General features: G+C 42.9%; 1 protein-coding gene and 1 long non-coding RNA gene across 3 annotated transcripts in view; one reads left to right on the top strand and one right to left on the bottom strand.

Annotated features, from left to right (window-relative positions):
• Positions 1-5,189, bottom strand: part of DPP4 (dipeptidyl peptidase 4) — a 52,142-nt gene extending 46,953 nt beyond the window's left edge. The window contains exons 1-2 of one of the 2 annotated variants that reach the window (XR_014504149.1): positions 4,955-5,088; positions 3,813-3,900 (exon numbers count right to left, since the gene is read on the bottom strand). Coding sequence is in view for 1 of the 2 variants with exons in the window: in XM_083408447.1 (XP_083264573.1) it covers positions 3,813-3,900; positions 4,955-4,960 (94 nt within the window). In the remaining variant the exon portion in view is untranslated. Of the gene's footprint in view, positions 1-3,812; positions 3,901-4,954 lie in introns of both variants that reach the window. The other variant, XM_083408447.1, reaches the window with a different exon arrangement.
• A 110-nt stretch (positions 5,190-5,299) lies between these two features.
• On the top strand, positions 5,300-13,777 carry LOC310664935. Its single transcript, XR_014505118.1, has 2 exons — positions 5,300-5,406; positions 13,213-13,777. It is a non-coding gene; the product is annotated as an uncharacterized lncRNA (long non-coding RNA).
• Positions 13,778-14,208: the final 431 nt, after the last annotated feature.

Here is a 14,208-nt window from a genome sequence, read left to right as displayed (position 1 = left end):
CAGTTATGGTGCTGTAAATCTACAAAACAGTATTAAGGTATAATTACCAATTACCATAGTGTGAGGCTTGCACATACATGTCTCCGTGGCCATGAACTTAAACTTACTTCCCCTTGCACTAAATCATAACCCTCCCTCGATAGGAAGCACCTTTCATATGAGACTGTTCTTAATCTTCTCAAAGCCTAGCACATCTCCAGGTTGACAGCATTTTCAAGAAAAGATCCAAGCATACACCAGGAAATTAAGGTTTGCACAATTAAAGTGGATTACAGCACTCCATCACCCTAGGAGCACAACAACCACCTTTTTTTTATTTAGATCCTGCCCATCTGACTAGGTTGCCCCAGCCACTCTGGGGGGCTTCCAACACACACACACACACACACACACACACACACACATATCTACACATAATAAAACATTAAACCTTTAAAAACTTTCCTATACAGGGCTGCCTTCAGATTCCACTTTAAAAAATAAACAGACACAATCCTTCTCAGAAAGTGATGTGTACATTCACAAAGAAGTGTGGAATGAATGAATAATGGGAATATACTGGATGTGTAAGCAAAACCTGTAAGCAAATCAGGATGAATGCTCATTGTTGTGTAACCTCCCCACAAACAAAACGGAATGAATGCACAATGAAGACTGGTAGCAGGGCCCCTGTAACATGTTACTGATGTGATAACAGTGTGTTAGTGGTGGGTTTATACTAGAGCATCCACACATAATTCTGCTTTATTAGTTGTCATGTGATGCTTCCCCAGCATTACTACTGACTGGAGAAGCACTCTTGCACTACAGTGGAATATTTGTGGTTTAAAACATTACAGGATTTCAGTAGAAAGTTATGGGAATGCACTTATTAGAGCAGTAATGACCGGGGGGGGGGGAACAAACTGGGGGGGGGGATGGAAAACTTCCCCAGTACACACACAATTACTTCATTCCCCACCCCCACAAGCCCTTCACATCTCCAGCACTGCAGTATATCCACCCTGAAACTTCTGCAGACCACAGCTGCAGGATGTGATAAACTTATCATAGTTTAACATAATAAGATCCAGCAGAAATTAAACAATCAGCAACAAACTCAACTAGCAGTCAAGAGACACAGAGAAACAGCAGAAAAGCCACTGGAACCAGTCATTGTGCGCCCTGAGAAATTAACTTACTGATGGCCCCTGTGAGCCCCATGTATGCATCAACACAAAGGAAGTTGCCCACTGCGACTCTGCATGATTAAGGATACAATCCTATCCACACTTACAGGAGAGTAAATCTTATTCTTCTAAGTGCACTTGCCTTCAAGCCACAATTGACTACAGCTTCCTCTGTAAAGTCTGAAATTTATCCTAGAGGAAGTGTCTCTCTGTTTTTCTAGAGGATTATTTCTTTTAGCAAGACAATGGTTTTTTTCCCCCTTTGCAACATTTGTACTTGGTGCTTTAATTTCTTATAAAACAGAGTAAAACGTTTAAACTGAAAAGCTGTACCAAACACAAGACTCTATAATTAGACTGGACTTTGATCCTACTTAAGGGTTGTTTGAGATTACAACTGCATTTTTAACCTTTACTTAATCAGGAACATTGGACCAATGTTCAAGGGTTGGAAAGGAAATGTGTTCCAAGTTATCTGGATTGGTCTGGCTTGCCCACTAATATCTCCCCCCCCCCCCCGATTCTTATTTTGTTTTGTCTCCTGCTTGCTCTTCAGTGGATATTATTTGTTGTTGTTTTTCAAAATATGTGAAATTTACATTTAAAAATTGTTTTTAACATCCCTGAATATTATAAAGCGTATCAGCACACTGCAACACACCATGCTTGTTGCCTAGAGATCTGCAAGCAGCTAGGGTTCCGTATTCACATCAATGGAGGCTTGCTCACAGCTGAAAACACAACTATATGTCAGTGTATCGGTCATTTAATGAGTGCTTGTTCAAATGAATGGTTAAGGAAAAATCTGAGTATTCAGACTTACAAAAAAGCCTTTTGCTATCAGAAAGGGGACCACTCACCCACATTCTTACAGGATTGGGGTGCAAGTGGGCTCATTTTGAGCAGCTGGATCTAGCACAATCACAACCAGCTTGGCCTTCAGAAGGAATGCTTTCCAGGAGTTAATTAACAGCACTATTAACTTCCTAGCAACTCATTAGCTGTCATAATTTTTAGCTGCCAAAAAAAAAATTGTTTAAATTATATGTAATTAAATTTGTAGCCAGTTTACTGAAATAGACATTGTCCAAAATGTGGAAACTGTCAAAGGTTACAGGAGAAATGTTGATGTTCCTGCAATTGCAGAATTCCAATACCTAAAGCCAGCATCTGGAACCATGTGAACAAGTTTAGTAGTCTGCACACCAAGACCACTATGCAAACCATAGCATATAATAGTCTTACTCCACTTCACTTTTTCATATGGAAACATTGTTTAAAAGATGTATCAAGTAATTGCTCTTAAAACATCAAATGCTACTGTGTGTAAAACATTATGTATCTATATAAACTTTCTCTGAATCTACAAAGTAGAAACTTCCTTAAATCAGCTACAAATTGCAACTGCCTTTCATCTCCATGTTCGGCACTGCACTGTAAAATATATTTATTACGATGTGCACAAAGGGTAAAGAAAATTATACATTCTTTATAGGCATACACATACATCGTTTTCTGCTTGATCTCTATAACATAAAAAATATTTATCTCCAACTATAGTCTCTGTCCTTTTTACAACCTTGCTTCGATCCACAAATTCTAGAAACGTACAAAGCCATACATTCCAGCAAGTTTACTGTCAAGAAAGTCATGAAATTTTCATTTGTAAGGAAGGTTGTTGTTTTTTACTTTGTACTTTTTGCAAATGTAATCTCAGTGCGTAGCTTCCAAAAGAATGGCCCACTGAATCTATCACAAAATAAAGAGAGAGCATGCAGCATCATACAGAAGAGTCTAGTTTTTGCAATGAATATGAAATATGAATATGAAAGTTTAGGCTACAATAAATCAGTTCACGGGATGCCACCAGTGGCGGAGCTTCATCTTCCGTCACCCGGGGTGGAGAGCAGGTGGGGGCGGGGCTGGCATGCGTCCCAGGGGCAGCCATGATGGCACCCCACCAGGATCGCGCTTCCGGAGGTGGTGTGCTCCCCCCCCCCTGTACTCCTCTTCCTCTGCCAGTGGATGCCACTTGCCTCCATCATTCATAACCATGGTGCAAATTGCACAGGCAGCTCCCCATTTGCACACACTCAGCACACACACAACCACTGATGTGCATGCCGCTTTTGGCACTGGAAGGGGAGTTGGGGCAGGGGTGGAGCGGGACAAGGGTGTAAGGGGAGTGGTGGAATGGAGTGGGCTTACATGGCTTCCACTGATACACATGTGCCTCATGAAGCAACCCCCGCATAAATGGGGAGTTGCCTGTAACCTATCCCCTCCCTCTCCACCATAGCTGCTCTTTCCAAGTGCTCCTAACTGAGCGCAAGATCGGATTTAGGTTGAGAAGAGCCCATGAATTTTAGGGAAGGAAGCTGCAGGTGAGGCCATCAAAAGCATCCCCTTTCTTTATGCATTAAAAAGTCACATCTACATTTAAACACACAGATCTGGCCCTAGTTGGCTGCCAGAAGGAATGCTCTCCAGAAGTTAATGAGCAGCGCTATTAACTTTCAAGTTATACATTCATATGATGCCAAATGACATACATTCTGATCTCTCTCATGGTTTCCCATGCCGCTTGGAGGATCAAATCACTTCCTATCACCTACCAAGAGACAATTAACACTGCAAACTTACTTTGGTTTGTCAGTAAAGCTACAGGAACAGCAATGGCCGTAATGAGAACTGCAACACCAAGAAATCCCAACAGATACTTCACTGCGGTCTGGGAAGAAAAAAAGAAGGAAGTTAAGAAGTATGTAATGTGCATAAAGAGCACATATATTTCTATGGCAATCATAGACAATGATGCCCATGCATCAAATCCAACCCACAACTGGCCTACCATTTATGGGGCCTTCTTAAAGGGTTGTGTCTTTTTAAAGGAAATATCTTTGTGCTGATTCACATCAGCACCACACTGAATATGATGCAATGCTTTTTAGCTCACATTTACCATTACTTATTAATGTGGCCAGCATGACTAAACCGCTTCTGGTGCATTGGAACACCGTGATGGAAACCAGAGCGCACGAAAACGCCGTTTACCCTCCCGCCGAAGCAGTACCTATTTATCTACTTGCACTGGTGTGCTTTCAAACTGCATCCCTACTGTAGCTAGTGGAGGCTCTTTGACTTGGGTTTTGGGGGCATATCTTGTCCCCATTCAAAAAATTCTCTTCCATCCCCCCCCCCAGGTCTTCACACATCTCTAGTCCTTGCAACGCAGGAATCTCAGCTAAAGCATCCATGACAGATGGCCACCCAACCTCTGTCCCAACAGCTGTTATTTTCAGAAAGTTTCCCCTGGTGTTTACTTCAGAAGTATAAACACCACAGTCCCTCTCTGCAGACTTTTGGGGTTATTTGCGTTTTACGCGCATGAAATCGCATCAGTCCAGATGGGAAGGCAAGCAACTTCCGCCACAGCTCAAAGCTCCGCTCTTGAATCCGCACCCGCAGCCCAGCCACACGAGCGACCACGGGAAACCTTGCGCTTTCATTGGCGAGGAAGAAAAACGAGGACCGTACGACTGTCAGCCAGCATCTCTCTCCAGGGAATGGGGGGGGGGTGCGCGCGCGCGCGTAGATACACGAGGCGCCCGGAATGGAGCGAGAGGCTGAGGCAGCCTCCAAACTCCGGGCGCGCCCGAGCCGCCGCCGCCTTCGCCCACGAACAGCCTCGTCAGGCGGCCGAGCGAGGCGCGTTCCCGTCGCCCCGCGCGCCAGAGAAGCGGCCGAACTTGGCGCCAGGGCCACACGGCTCGCTTCCTACCCACCTTCATTGCGGGAGCTGGACGAGGGGCGAAACAGCAGCTGCTGAGGAAGCGCTAGAAGTGCAGGGTTTCGCCTCAAGCGCGCAAGACTTTGCTCCCGGAAATGCAGAAGTTCTCCGTCAGCAGCAGCGGCGGCGCCCCGTTAAATATTAGCGAGGTTTCCAAGCGAGGAGCAAAAACCTCCCGGCTGTCACACACAAACACGCTCACGCTCGGGACAGGACAGGCAGCCAGGCGCACGGGACAGAGGGAGGAGCCCGGCGGGGCAAGGGAGTCGGCGGCGGGGCGGGGCGGGGCGGGGAATCCCAGCGTGAGGAGAGAGGGCCGGGCAGGCGAGGCGCCCACAGAGCGGGATACACTAGTCTCTCCCCACGTGGGCGCCAGTCCAGCTGGCCTGAGGTAAAGCAAGAGGAAAGCTTGTGCGAAGCGGAGGACCTCAAAGCGCGGGCGCTGAGGTGAGGGGGCCCCGGATTTGGCGCGTGAGTTGAGGGAAGGCGCAAGTCTCTGCGCAGGCGTGCAGGTAACTGGGCCACGCCCCTGCGTTCGGTTTCTAAAATGAGGTGTGGGGGGGGGGGGCTGGCTGACTTCTCTTTTTCAGATGCAGGTAGGTAGCCGTGTTGGTCTGACGCAGTCCGAATAGAAATAAAATAAATAAATAATTGTCCAGTAGCACCTTATAGACCAACTAAGTTTGTTTTGATATAAGCTTTCGTGTGCATGCACACTTCTTCAGATATGTGTATCTGACGAATACACATGGACAATTTTTCTCTTTTTCATTTCTCTTTAGGCTCCAGTCCTCCACCCACTCGGGAGTAAGCCCCATGGGACTCAAAACCTCAGTAGACTTGGCTAGCATGGCACTAAGAAGCTGTTCTTCTGAGCTCAGTTCAGTTGCATCTTTATGAGCAATTGAAATGATCGTGGAGGTAGAGGCTGTCATGGAAAAAAGGTAAAGGACCTCTAGACGTTTAAGTCAAAGGTGACAATGGGGTTGTGTTGCTCATCTCGCTTTCAGGCCACAGACAGCTTTCCAGGTCATGTTGCCAGCATGACTAAGCTGCTTCTGGTGCAATGGAAGCCAGAGCGCATGGAAATGCCGTTGATTTTCCCACCAGAGCAACGGGAGCTCACCCCATTATGCAGATTTGAACCGCCGACTTTCCAATCAGCAAGCCCAAGAGGCTTACTGGTTTAGACCACAGCAACACCTGCATCCCAAAAGGCTGTGATGTTGTGAAGGAGATAATAGGGGAGTGGAACTCCTGGTGGTTCCTCCCCCCCCCCCCCAGGAGAAGCTATGTGTTATTAGCCAGAGCTCCAGGTGAGTGAGAGATTCACCTTGCTCTAGCCCAGAGTTTCCCAAACTTGGGTCTCCAGCTGTTGTTCTCCAGCTGTTGGGTCTCCAGCTCTTGTCATCCCTAGCTAGCAGGGATGATGGGAATTGTAGTGCAATAACAGTTGGAGACCTACATTTGGGAAACCTTGCGCTAGCCAGTGGTTCAGATGATAAGACCTTCAATGGTTTTTTTTATTCTAATTTTGTGGCAGATTAGCATAGAGGAACTTAGAAGATAAATAATTAAGAAGAGGCTGCATACTTCTTTCCACTGGAAACAGAATCCATGTGCTGAATCACAGAGGACGTTCTTTGATGTTTATGCTGTACAAATCTGTCTCATCATGAGGGGATTCCCCACATTGGATTTTGGTTGCACAAAACAAACACAGAAACACAGCCTTCAGTTTTTCAGCTTTCAGTAGCAGAAACATTAAAATCTTTGGCTTTGGATTTTCTCCTCCTGAATTGCACCTTATTTGAATTGTACATGGTGGTAGGGATAGATATTCCAGATGTCAGAGTCCAAGGGTGTGAAGTTCTTTAAAAATAGTAATTGAGATACCTGGGAAATGTTAACAGAACACAACCCTCTGAATGGGGATGTGCTTGAAAAGAAAAGTATAAAAACCAGGCACATTTTTCAGAATAACTTTGTGGGGTGATATATACAAGATAATGTATTATACATCACATTGAAAAGTCTATAAAAATGACACATGCAAGAAATGGTTATATAACCAGAAATGGCACGTGTGAAATAAATGACATATGCAAAGTGACATGCAAGAGTGATGAAAGTGACATATGTAAGATCATGTCTTACACACATTAATTGATCAATGCATCCCCTGTTCCTATTCTCCTAATAACTACCATAGAACATAGATTACAATCCTCATTTGTAAGTTGGTGTATTTGCCTCTAGCACTTGTGCAAGCAAAAGGATATTGTTTAGTCAGGAGTGCTGTGACATTAAAAACTGGTGGCATGGGGTTGGACATTAGTATACTGGCCATTCAATTAAGTCTTCTGAGTGGGTCACAACACACTATGATAGTAGACCATATATTATTACAGCCAAGATAAAATCAGAAAGCAGCAGCAAAATGAGTTTAAGAATCCCCCTTTTTTACTTGTTAAAAGTTTGTGGTATTTTTGTATGTTTTTAAAGCAAGCGCAGAATATAATGCTGCCTAAAAACCCGCAGAGGGGAAAGCAATAAGTGCCAATAAATAAAAGTGCAATTCCATACAGTTCCATTGAATTTAGTGGTGCTTTCTTCCAGAGAAGTGTGTACAGGATTGCAGCCTAAAAGCATGTAATTGAAATCTAGCTGGCACAGAGGACTACTAAGTAGGGCAAGCCCCTCTTGGGAGGGTACACCATAATTAAGGTACAACAATGCCCCTGGTGGTCAACAAATGGACATAAATTCTTAATAGGCAACTAAGTTTATAACTAAGTTTATGGGACGCGGGTGGTGCTGTGGGTTAAATCACAGAGCCTAGGACTTGAAGATCAGAAGGTCAGTGGTTCAAATCCCCGTGACAGGGTGAGCTCCTGTTGCTTGGCCCCTTCTCCTGCCAATCTAGCAGTTCGAAAGCACGTCAAAGTGCAAGTAGATAAATAGGTACCACTCCGGCAGGAAGGTAAACAGTGTTTCCATGTGCTGCTCCAGTTCACCAGAAGCAGCTTAGTCATGCTGGCCACATGACCCGGAAGCTGTATGCCGGCTCCCTCGGCCAATAAAGGGAGATGAGCTCTGCAACCCCAGAGTCGGTCACTACTGGACCTAATGGTCAGGGGTCCCATTACCTTTACCTAAGTTTATAATATGGGCATATTCTCAGCTGAGGAAGGGTTGAAAGGGCATCAGCACTGGCTCTGCCCAAGATACAGCCAGTGGATTGTTCCCCTCAGTCTAAAGAAGAGAGGCCTCAGCAGACTCCTTTTGCTTGTGTCCATTTGAGAGAAAGCCACCAAGGTGCATAATAACAATTGTAAGGTGATGAGATTCTTGGAACCAGGGGCCAGGTAGAAAACCTCTGGGGGCTTGTTTTGGTTTCTTACCATTGTCACCATAGTTGCACCTGCCTTAAGTTGCCTTGTAATCGACCTCTATAAGCAGATCAGATACCATGCACAGATGCTATTCAGATAGGCATAAAGAAAATATGGGATTAGTTTTGATGAACACAAATAATTCTGTTACACACCCAATGCAGGCCATGACTGTCCTTCAGCCCTGTCCGAGTCAGGCATTGCTGTCCTTTGCCTGTAAACATTCTGCTGCTTAAAACAGTATATAAGTACAAGAACTGAGGGGAAACTAAATAAGGGGAAAGAGAAAGGCACAGCATTGTCTTGTACATTTTATGTCATACTGGCTAATCATGCCTTGCGAGGGTATGGTAGATAAACAGATTAAGGTCGAAGTTATGCCTGGTGGTTTTTGTAAAATTTCTGTTTAACAGTCGCCATCATGATCAGCCCTTAAAAAACAGGAGTGGAAGCAGCTTCTTTCTGGTCAGAGCAGTATTGGGCCTGTAATTTGATAATAAGCGCCAACAGGAAGAAAAGTTGGTTTGTTTCAGCCGCAATAAATCTTTCAGCAAGTTCGAGATTTCTTCTCTTACCTCTGCACCGATTGTTTTTTCTCGTCTCCCATCCACCTCACCCTGCCAAAAAGTTATGACAAAGGGCTGATTACTTTTTCCATGTCCAAAGCTGATAAAGTGTTCATTATGAGGGAAGGCATGTACGAACATTTTTTAATAATGTCCAAATGGATAGGAAAAATGTGGGTAAACAAAAGGCACAATTTCCTGCACCCTTAAAAGCTTTCAAAGCAAGCACCCATATATTCAAGGCATAGGCACAAATGTTCGTTGCCAGGAAATAATCATATGGCTAAAAAAATATATTTGAGGAATCAGGATTTAGTAATGGGAAGAAGAAAAATATTTAGAACCCATTCTGATAATGAGAACTAAAATCTATCACGGAGAGGCTTTGAAGAGTTTTCCATTTCATTTAATTACCTAAAAACAATAACTGGCATTCAGAATGCTATGAAGAGATGCAAAAGTGAGATTTATTTCAAAACTCACTAGCTACACGTGTACAAGTGTTTGTGTGAAAGAGAGTACACTTACTGATTTGTTCAGCTCAGCTATTTTGTACACACACACACACATACTCCACAGTAATTGAACACTGCATGTGAATAGCCATGCAAATGTACATCTCAAGTATTTGTATACACAGATTGTACACTTGTTGAATGTACAATGTGAACATCCGTAAGAAGTGGACAAAAAAAGAAGAAGGGTCTTATTCTTCTGGACATACAGCCACACTCATATCCTTGTACAGGAGAAGAACGATATATTGAGTCCAGTGCTTGCATAATATGGCATGGCATTTTAAAACATCATTTCTTTACACTTAGAAGGTTTAGGCGGTCCCAGCAATTGTGGACGTACCCACACCTGCCCAGTGATGTGGGAGTATTCCAAGCTCACAGTCCCAACTTTGTTCACCTGTGGCATGTGCAAGGAGAAAAAGACATCACCTAATCAAAGGAAGGTTTTTCAAATATGTATCAAGCAACCACAAGCACCTGTGTGGATGGCTGGATCTAGAACAGGCTTCCTCAAACTCAGCCCTCCAGATCTTTTGAGGCTACAATTCCCATCATCCCTGACCCCTGGTCCTGCTAGCTAGGGATCATGGGAGTTGTAGGCCAAAAACATATGGAGGGCCAAGTTTGAGGAAGCCTGATCTAGAATCAACCTAGATTAAAAGCAGGTATGTTGAGAATGAGTGCGAACAATTCCAGATTGAGAAAAGCTACATTTTTGTGTTGCAAGCAGGTTCATGTGTACGCAGCCCCATTTTTAATGCTGCACTTTGATCCTTCAATTTGCCACAAAGGTACATTTCGATGACACCTGGCAGCATCAGACTGTCACCCACAAGGAATCATTTAGTATAGTGAAACAGGTTTTATGTAACACTCTCCTTAATGTAATCACCTGCAATGAGCTCGAGACAAGAGAGCCTTCTTATAAAAATGATGCATTATTTTTATAACCTTATTGTCAGATGACTCATTTTTTGTTTCTGTGTCTTTAAAATATTCTGCTTAATTTATGTTGCTTTGCTTTTAATTGAGATTCTGCACAACACTGATTTTTTTTTTTTTAATATTAGTTTGTGGTATAGAAGTGAATGCACAGTAATAGACAGGTGTTGATGATAAACCGGTTTTGCAAATGAACCTAGAGGAAATGTGATTTCTCCACACTTTACAGAAGATTAGCATGCTCCATTTGTTTCATATCAGTGACAACAATGGTTTTAGTCATTCAGGAGCATCGTAAGATAAATGCTTCTCTAATATAAAACCTCTGCTGTGGTTACTTTTTTGATTATCAAAATACATTTCTTGTCAAATGGTACCAAAAAATTAACCCTATGAGATACACACTATGTTTCCTAATGAGCAAGTTTCAGGGCAACTGAAGTGAATAACTGTGCAATTTTTACTGAGTTTTAGTAAAATGAAAAGCATTTTCTCTAATTTTTCATGTTTCAGAAATTATTCATTTTTAGAAATGGTTGGGTGCGGATGCCATTTCCTGTTTTTCTGCTATCTCTCCAGTGTTTGAGCCATAAAAATTGGAACTGGAAATACATTGTCACAGGCTCATCACTTGTCCCCTTACTCTTAAGTACAACCGTAAACCAGTTCAGATAGATGCTTGCTTAAATCTGCTTTCAAGAGTTGCTACTCAAATGTCATTTCACTCTTTTCATAATTTATTGGGTGGCCTTAAATTTGTAGCACAGTATTTCAGAAAATGCATGCAGACTTGAGGACAGAAGTGAAAAACTGAAGACTATTAGATGGAGCTTTCTCTGCTCCCCTCTCTCCTTCCAAAGGCAATTCCATTGGAATACCAGATTCCATTCTGGCTAATTCAGCAGGGATAGGAGAGAGTTTTGATTCACTTCACAGCAGTTCACATTTTCCCTGTCCAAAACAATATGCGAGCTAAAACACATTCGCCCTTCTAAATTCTTAAGTTTTCTGAATTTCACAGTGCCAAGAAAAGTGTACAAAAATGCATGTGCCAGGGCAAAGTGTGCGTAAAAGGCAAGTATTAGCAAAAATAATATTAAAAAGCATCATATTAGGGGAAATGGCTTTGCAAAAATGTGTGTATTAGGCAAAATTACATGCAAACATATTAGGAGACATTTGCAGGTGAATTTTCATAAGGACTTAAACAAAAAAGAATTCACAAATTGATGTAGGAATGTGGAGGATTGGTTTTAAGATTAGAAAAATGAGAAACCAAAATTGACAGCTTTGCCCATCACTATCCCTTATACAAAGTTGGGCACTAAAATGCAAATTCCGTTATTCAGATCATCAGGACCTCCCTTGAAGCGAATTAATAGGCAAAACTCAAAGGCTACCTCTTATGTTAAGTCCCTATGATTGAAGAGCTCCAGTCTCAAGCCACACACTATATGGCACACAGGCAGGGAAAGTACAATGGAACATTATAATGCTCATAGTGTGCTGGGGGAATGGGGAATTCTGACCTGTTTCGGAATTCTGACCTCTCTTATTAGGTAAACTTCATGTCTGAAATGCTTGCTGATAAATGTAAAAAAAAAAAAAGTTCATTTCTCTAATGATGTGTGTAGATCATCTGCTCATCAAATTCCAGCTTTCTGGGTAACCTAATGCATGTTGAATCCCAGGTTATAGCTGAGGCATAAAAATCTTTCCTTCGCCATTTGCTTTTCTATCAAGTGATGCAAGTGCCTTGGATTATGTGTGCACCAAACCTTATCTTCTGAGCTGGTGGGGGAGCAGCTTTGAGACCCCAGTTTTTCCCCTCTCCTCAGCACACATCTTGCATATTCTCAGATATGTACCGCAACAGAATGGCAGCAAGTATCATCCACTACAAAACAGCGCAAAGCCTTGGTAAATCTGGCAAGTAACGTTTACACACTTGCCTGGAAGCTCATCCCACTGAACTAAATGCAGCTTGCTTCTGAGTAGCCAGGCATAGGTTTGCACTATAAAATGCCTTAACAAAAATGAAGCAAAAGTGCTTATCTCTGAAAAGATGCAGGATAAATAGTGACTTAAAAGGGGAAAGAAGCACATTAGTATTGAAATATACGTTGAGGTTAAAAACCCTGAAAGAAGGAACATATGAGGCAGAGGAATGCTCCAGATGCAAAGACATAATGGGGGGGGGGCATATTTTGTGAGAAATATTTTTAGTCAGATTTTCTTTAACTGTCACCAGCTTTATGAAATGAAACATTCCATGTAATGCCTTGCTGCATTTTTCATGGTGTTCCCGTGTTTTAATGCAAAAAAATGAGGCTGGGTCAAACAAGGGTCCATTGTTTCCCTTTATCCTGGAAGAGATTTCTGCAGGTCTGCAAAAAATGTAAGAGCCAAATGTCAAACTGTTTCCTCTTCTTCACTGATATTAATGGCAAAGCTCCAAAAAATAGGCATCCTGACATTTCAGTTGGGATCTCTGAATCCTTTGTTTGCAAACTAAGAGATTACATTCTGTACTTTTTGTAGGGAGCTGCTTCCAAAACTGTGGGACCCAGCAGTCCTCAATTGACCAGGGTGGGATCAGTGAGTGAAAGAACATGGTTTTCCAAATACATGAGCACTTTAGGGTCCAATTGTCAGCTATATGCCAGGAATATTTATTATTATTATTCTGCAGTGATTTATAATGGGAACCATACAGCACTTTCAGGCAGGGTGGGGTAGAGAGCATGATAACAAACTTCAGGGCTTTCAGAACTTTTGGGAGCAGATGAGGGTCTGTTGTACAACCCACCCACCTCTTAATCTTTGCTATAGGTGTGTAATGGAGGTGCATGGACGTCCCCTCACTGGAGTACCCACCTGTAGTCCACCATTTACCACTCTTGAAGCACCACCGCTGCCTTTCTGTTGCAGCAAAACAGTCAGCAATATGTCTGTAGGGCTCTTCAGTGGTGCCTTGCTCTGGGGAAGTCTTGCTTGCACAGTGTTAGCAAAAATGAGAGAGGGAGATGGAGAAGCTCAGTGCACAGGGGTAGAGGCATCTAGGAGGAATCAGTGGAATCAGAATGAATTGAACTACCCTTGTCCCCACTCCCTTCCCTCATCTTGCAGTGGATTCTGAACATTGCTCACGCTGCCCAGAGGATAAAATCCCAGATTAAAGATTTGTCTTTTAAAAAGTGGCACACAACAAAGAAGAATGGAACAGGATGCCTCCCTCCCCTTGTCGTTGTTTTGCTATCAATATCTTTTTTAAAAAAATGGCTCGAATGAAAAATTAAGCTATTCTGATTTTATCTGTAAGCCGCATGTTATGGTAAGTGGCAGAGTATAAATAAATAAGTGTACTAAAATCAATAAATTGGCACTTTCTGGAAAACTGGTTTATCCCTTGTTATGTAGTGTTTGTATCCTGCTCTTCTTCAATAAGTACGTAGGTATCGAACAGAACAGAATAAACAGAAAGGTTAATAATTTACTACAGAAATTTCCTTGTTTGTATGAGCTTCAAGAATCTGTCACCTCATGTTCCATCTTTCACTACCTCTGCCACCTCTCCATTCTGCCCTGTAAGAACAACTGCACAACCACTCACCCAGTTCCAGACACAAGTAATGATGTGGAGGAGGGCCAACATGGAGGAACATAGTTCCAGGACTTTCTCCTGGCCAGCAATGATGATGTCATATGCTGCAGCACCTGTCATGACTCCAGAGTCCAGAAGGAGTCAGGGCACTGAGTTGGAGTATATGGTGTTGCCAGCTATTGAGCCAGCCCGGGTTACTGGTTCTGAGCCTGCTGCTCATGGTC

Source organism: Podarcis tiliguerta (assembly GCF_965153285.1).
Source record: "Podarcis tiliguerta genome assembly, chromosome: 1".
Lineage (NCBI taxonomy): Eukaryota > Metazoa > Chordata > Lepidosauria > Squamata > Lacertidae > Podarcis > Podarcis tiliguerta.
This window is presented reverse-complemented; position numbering and strand designations above follow the sequence as displayed.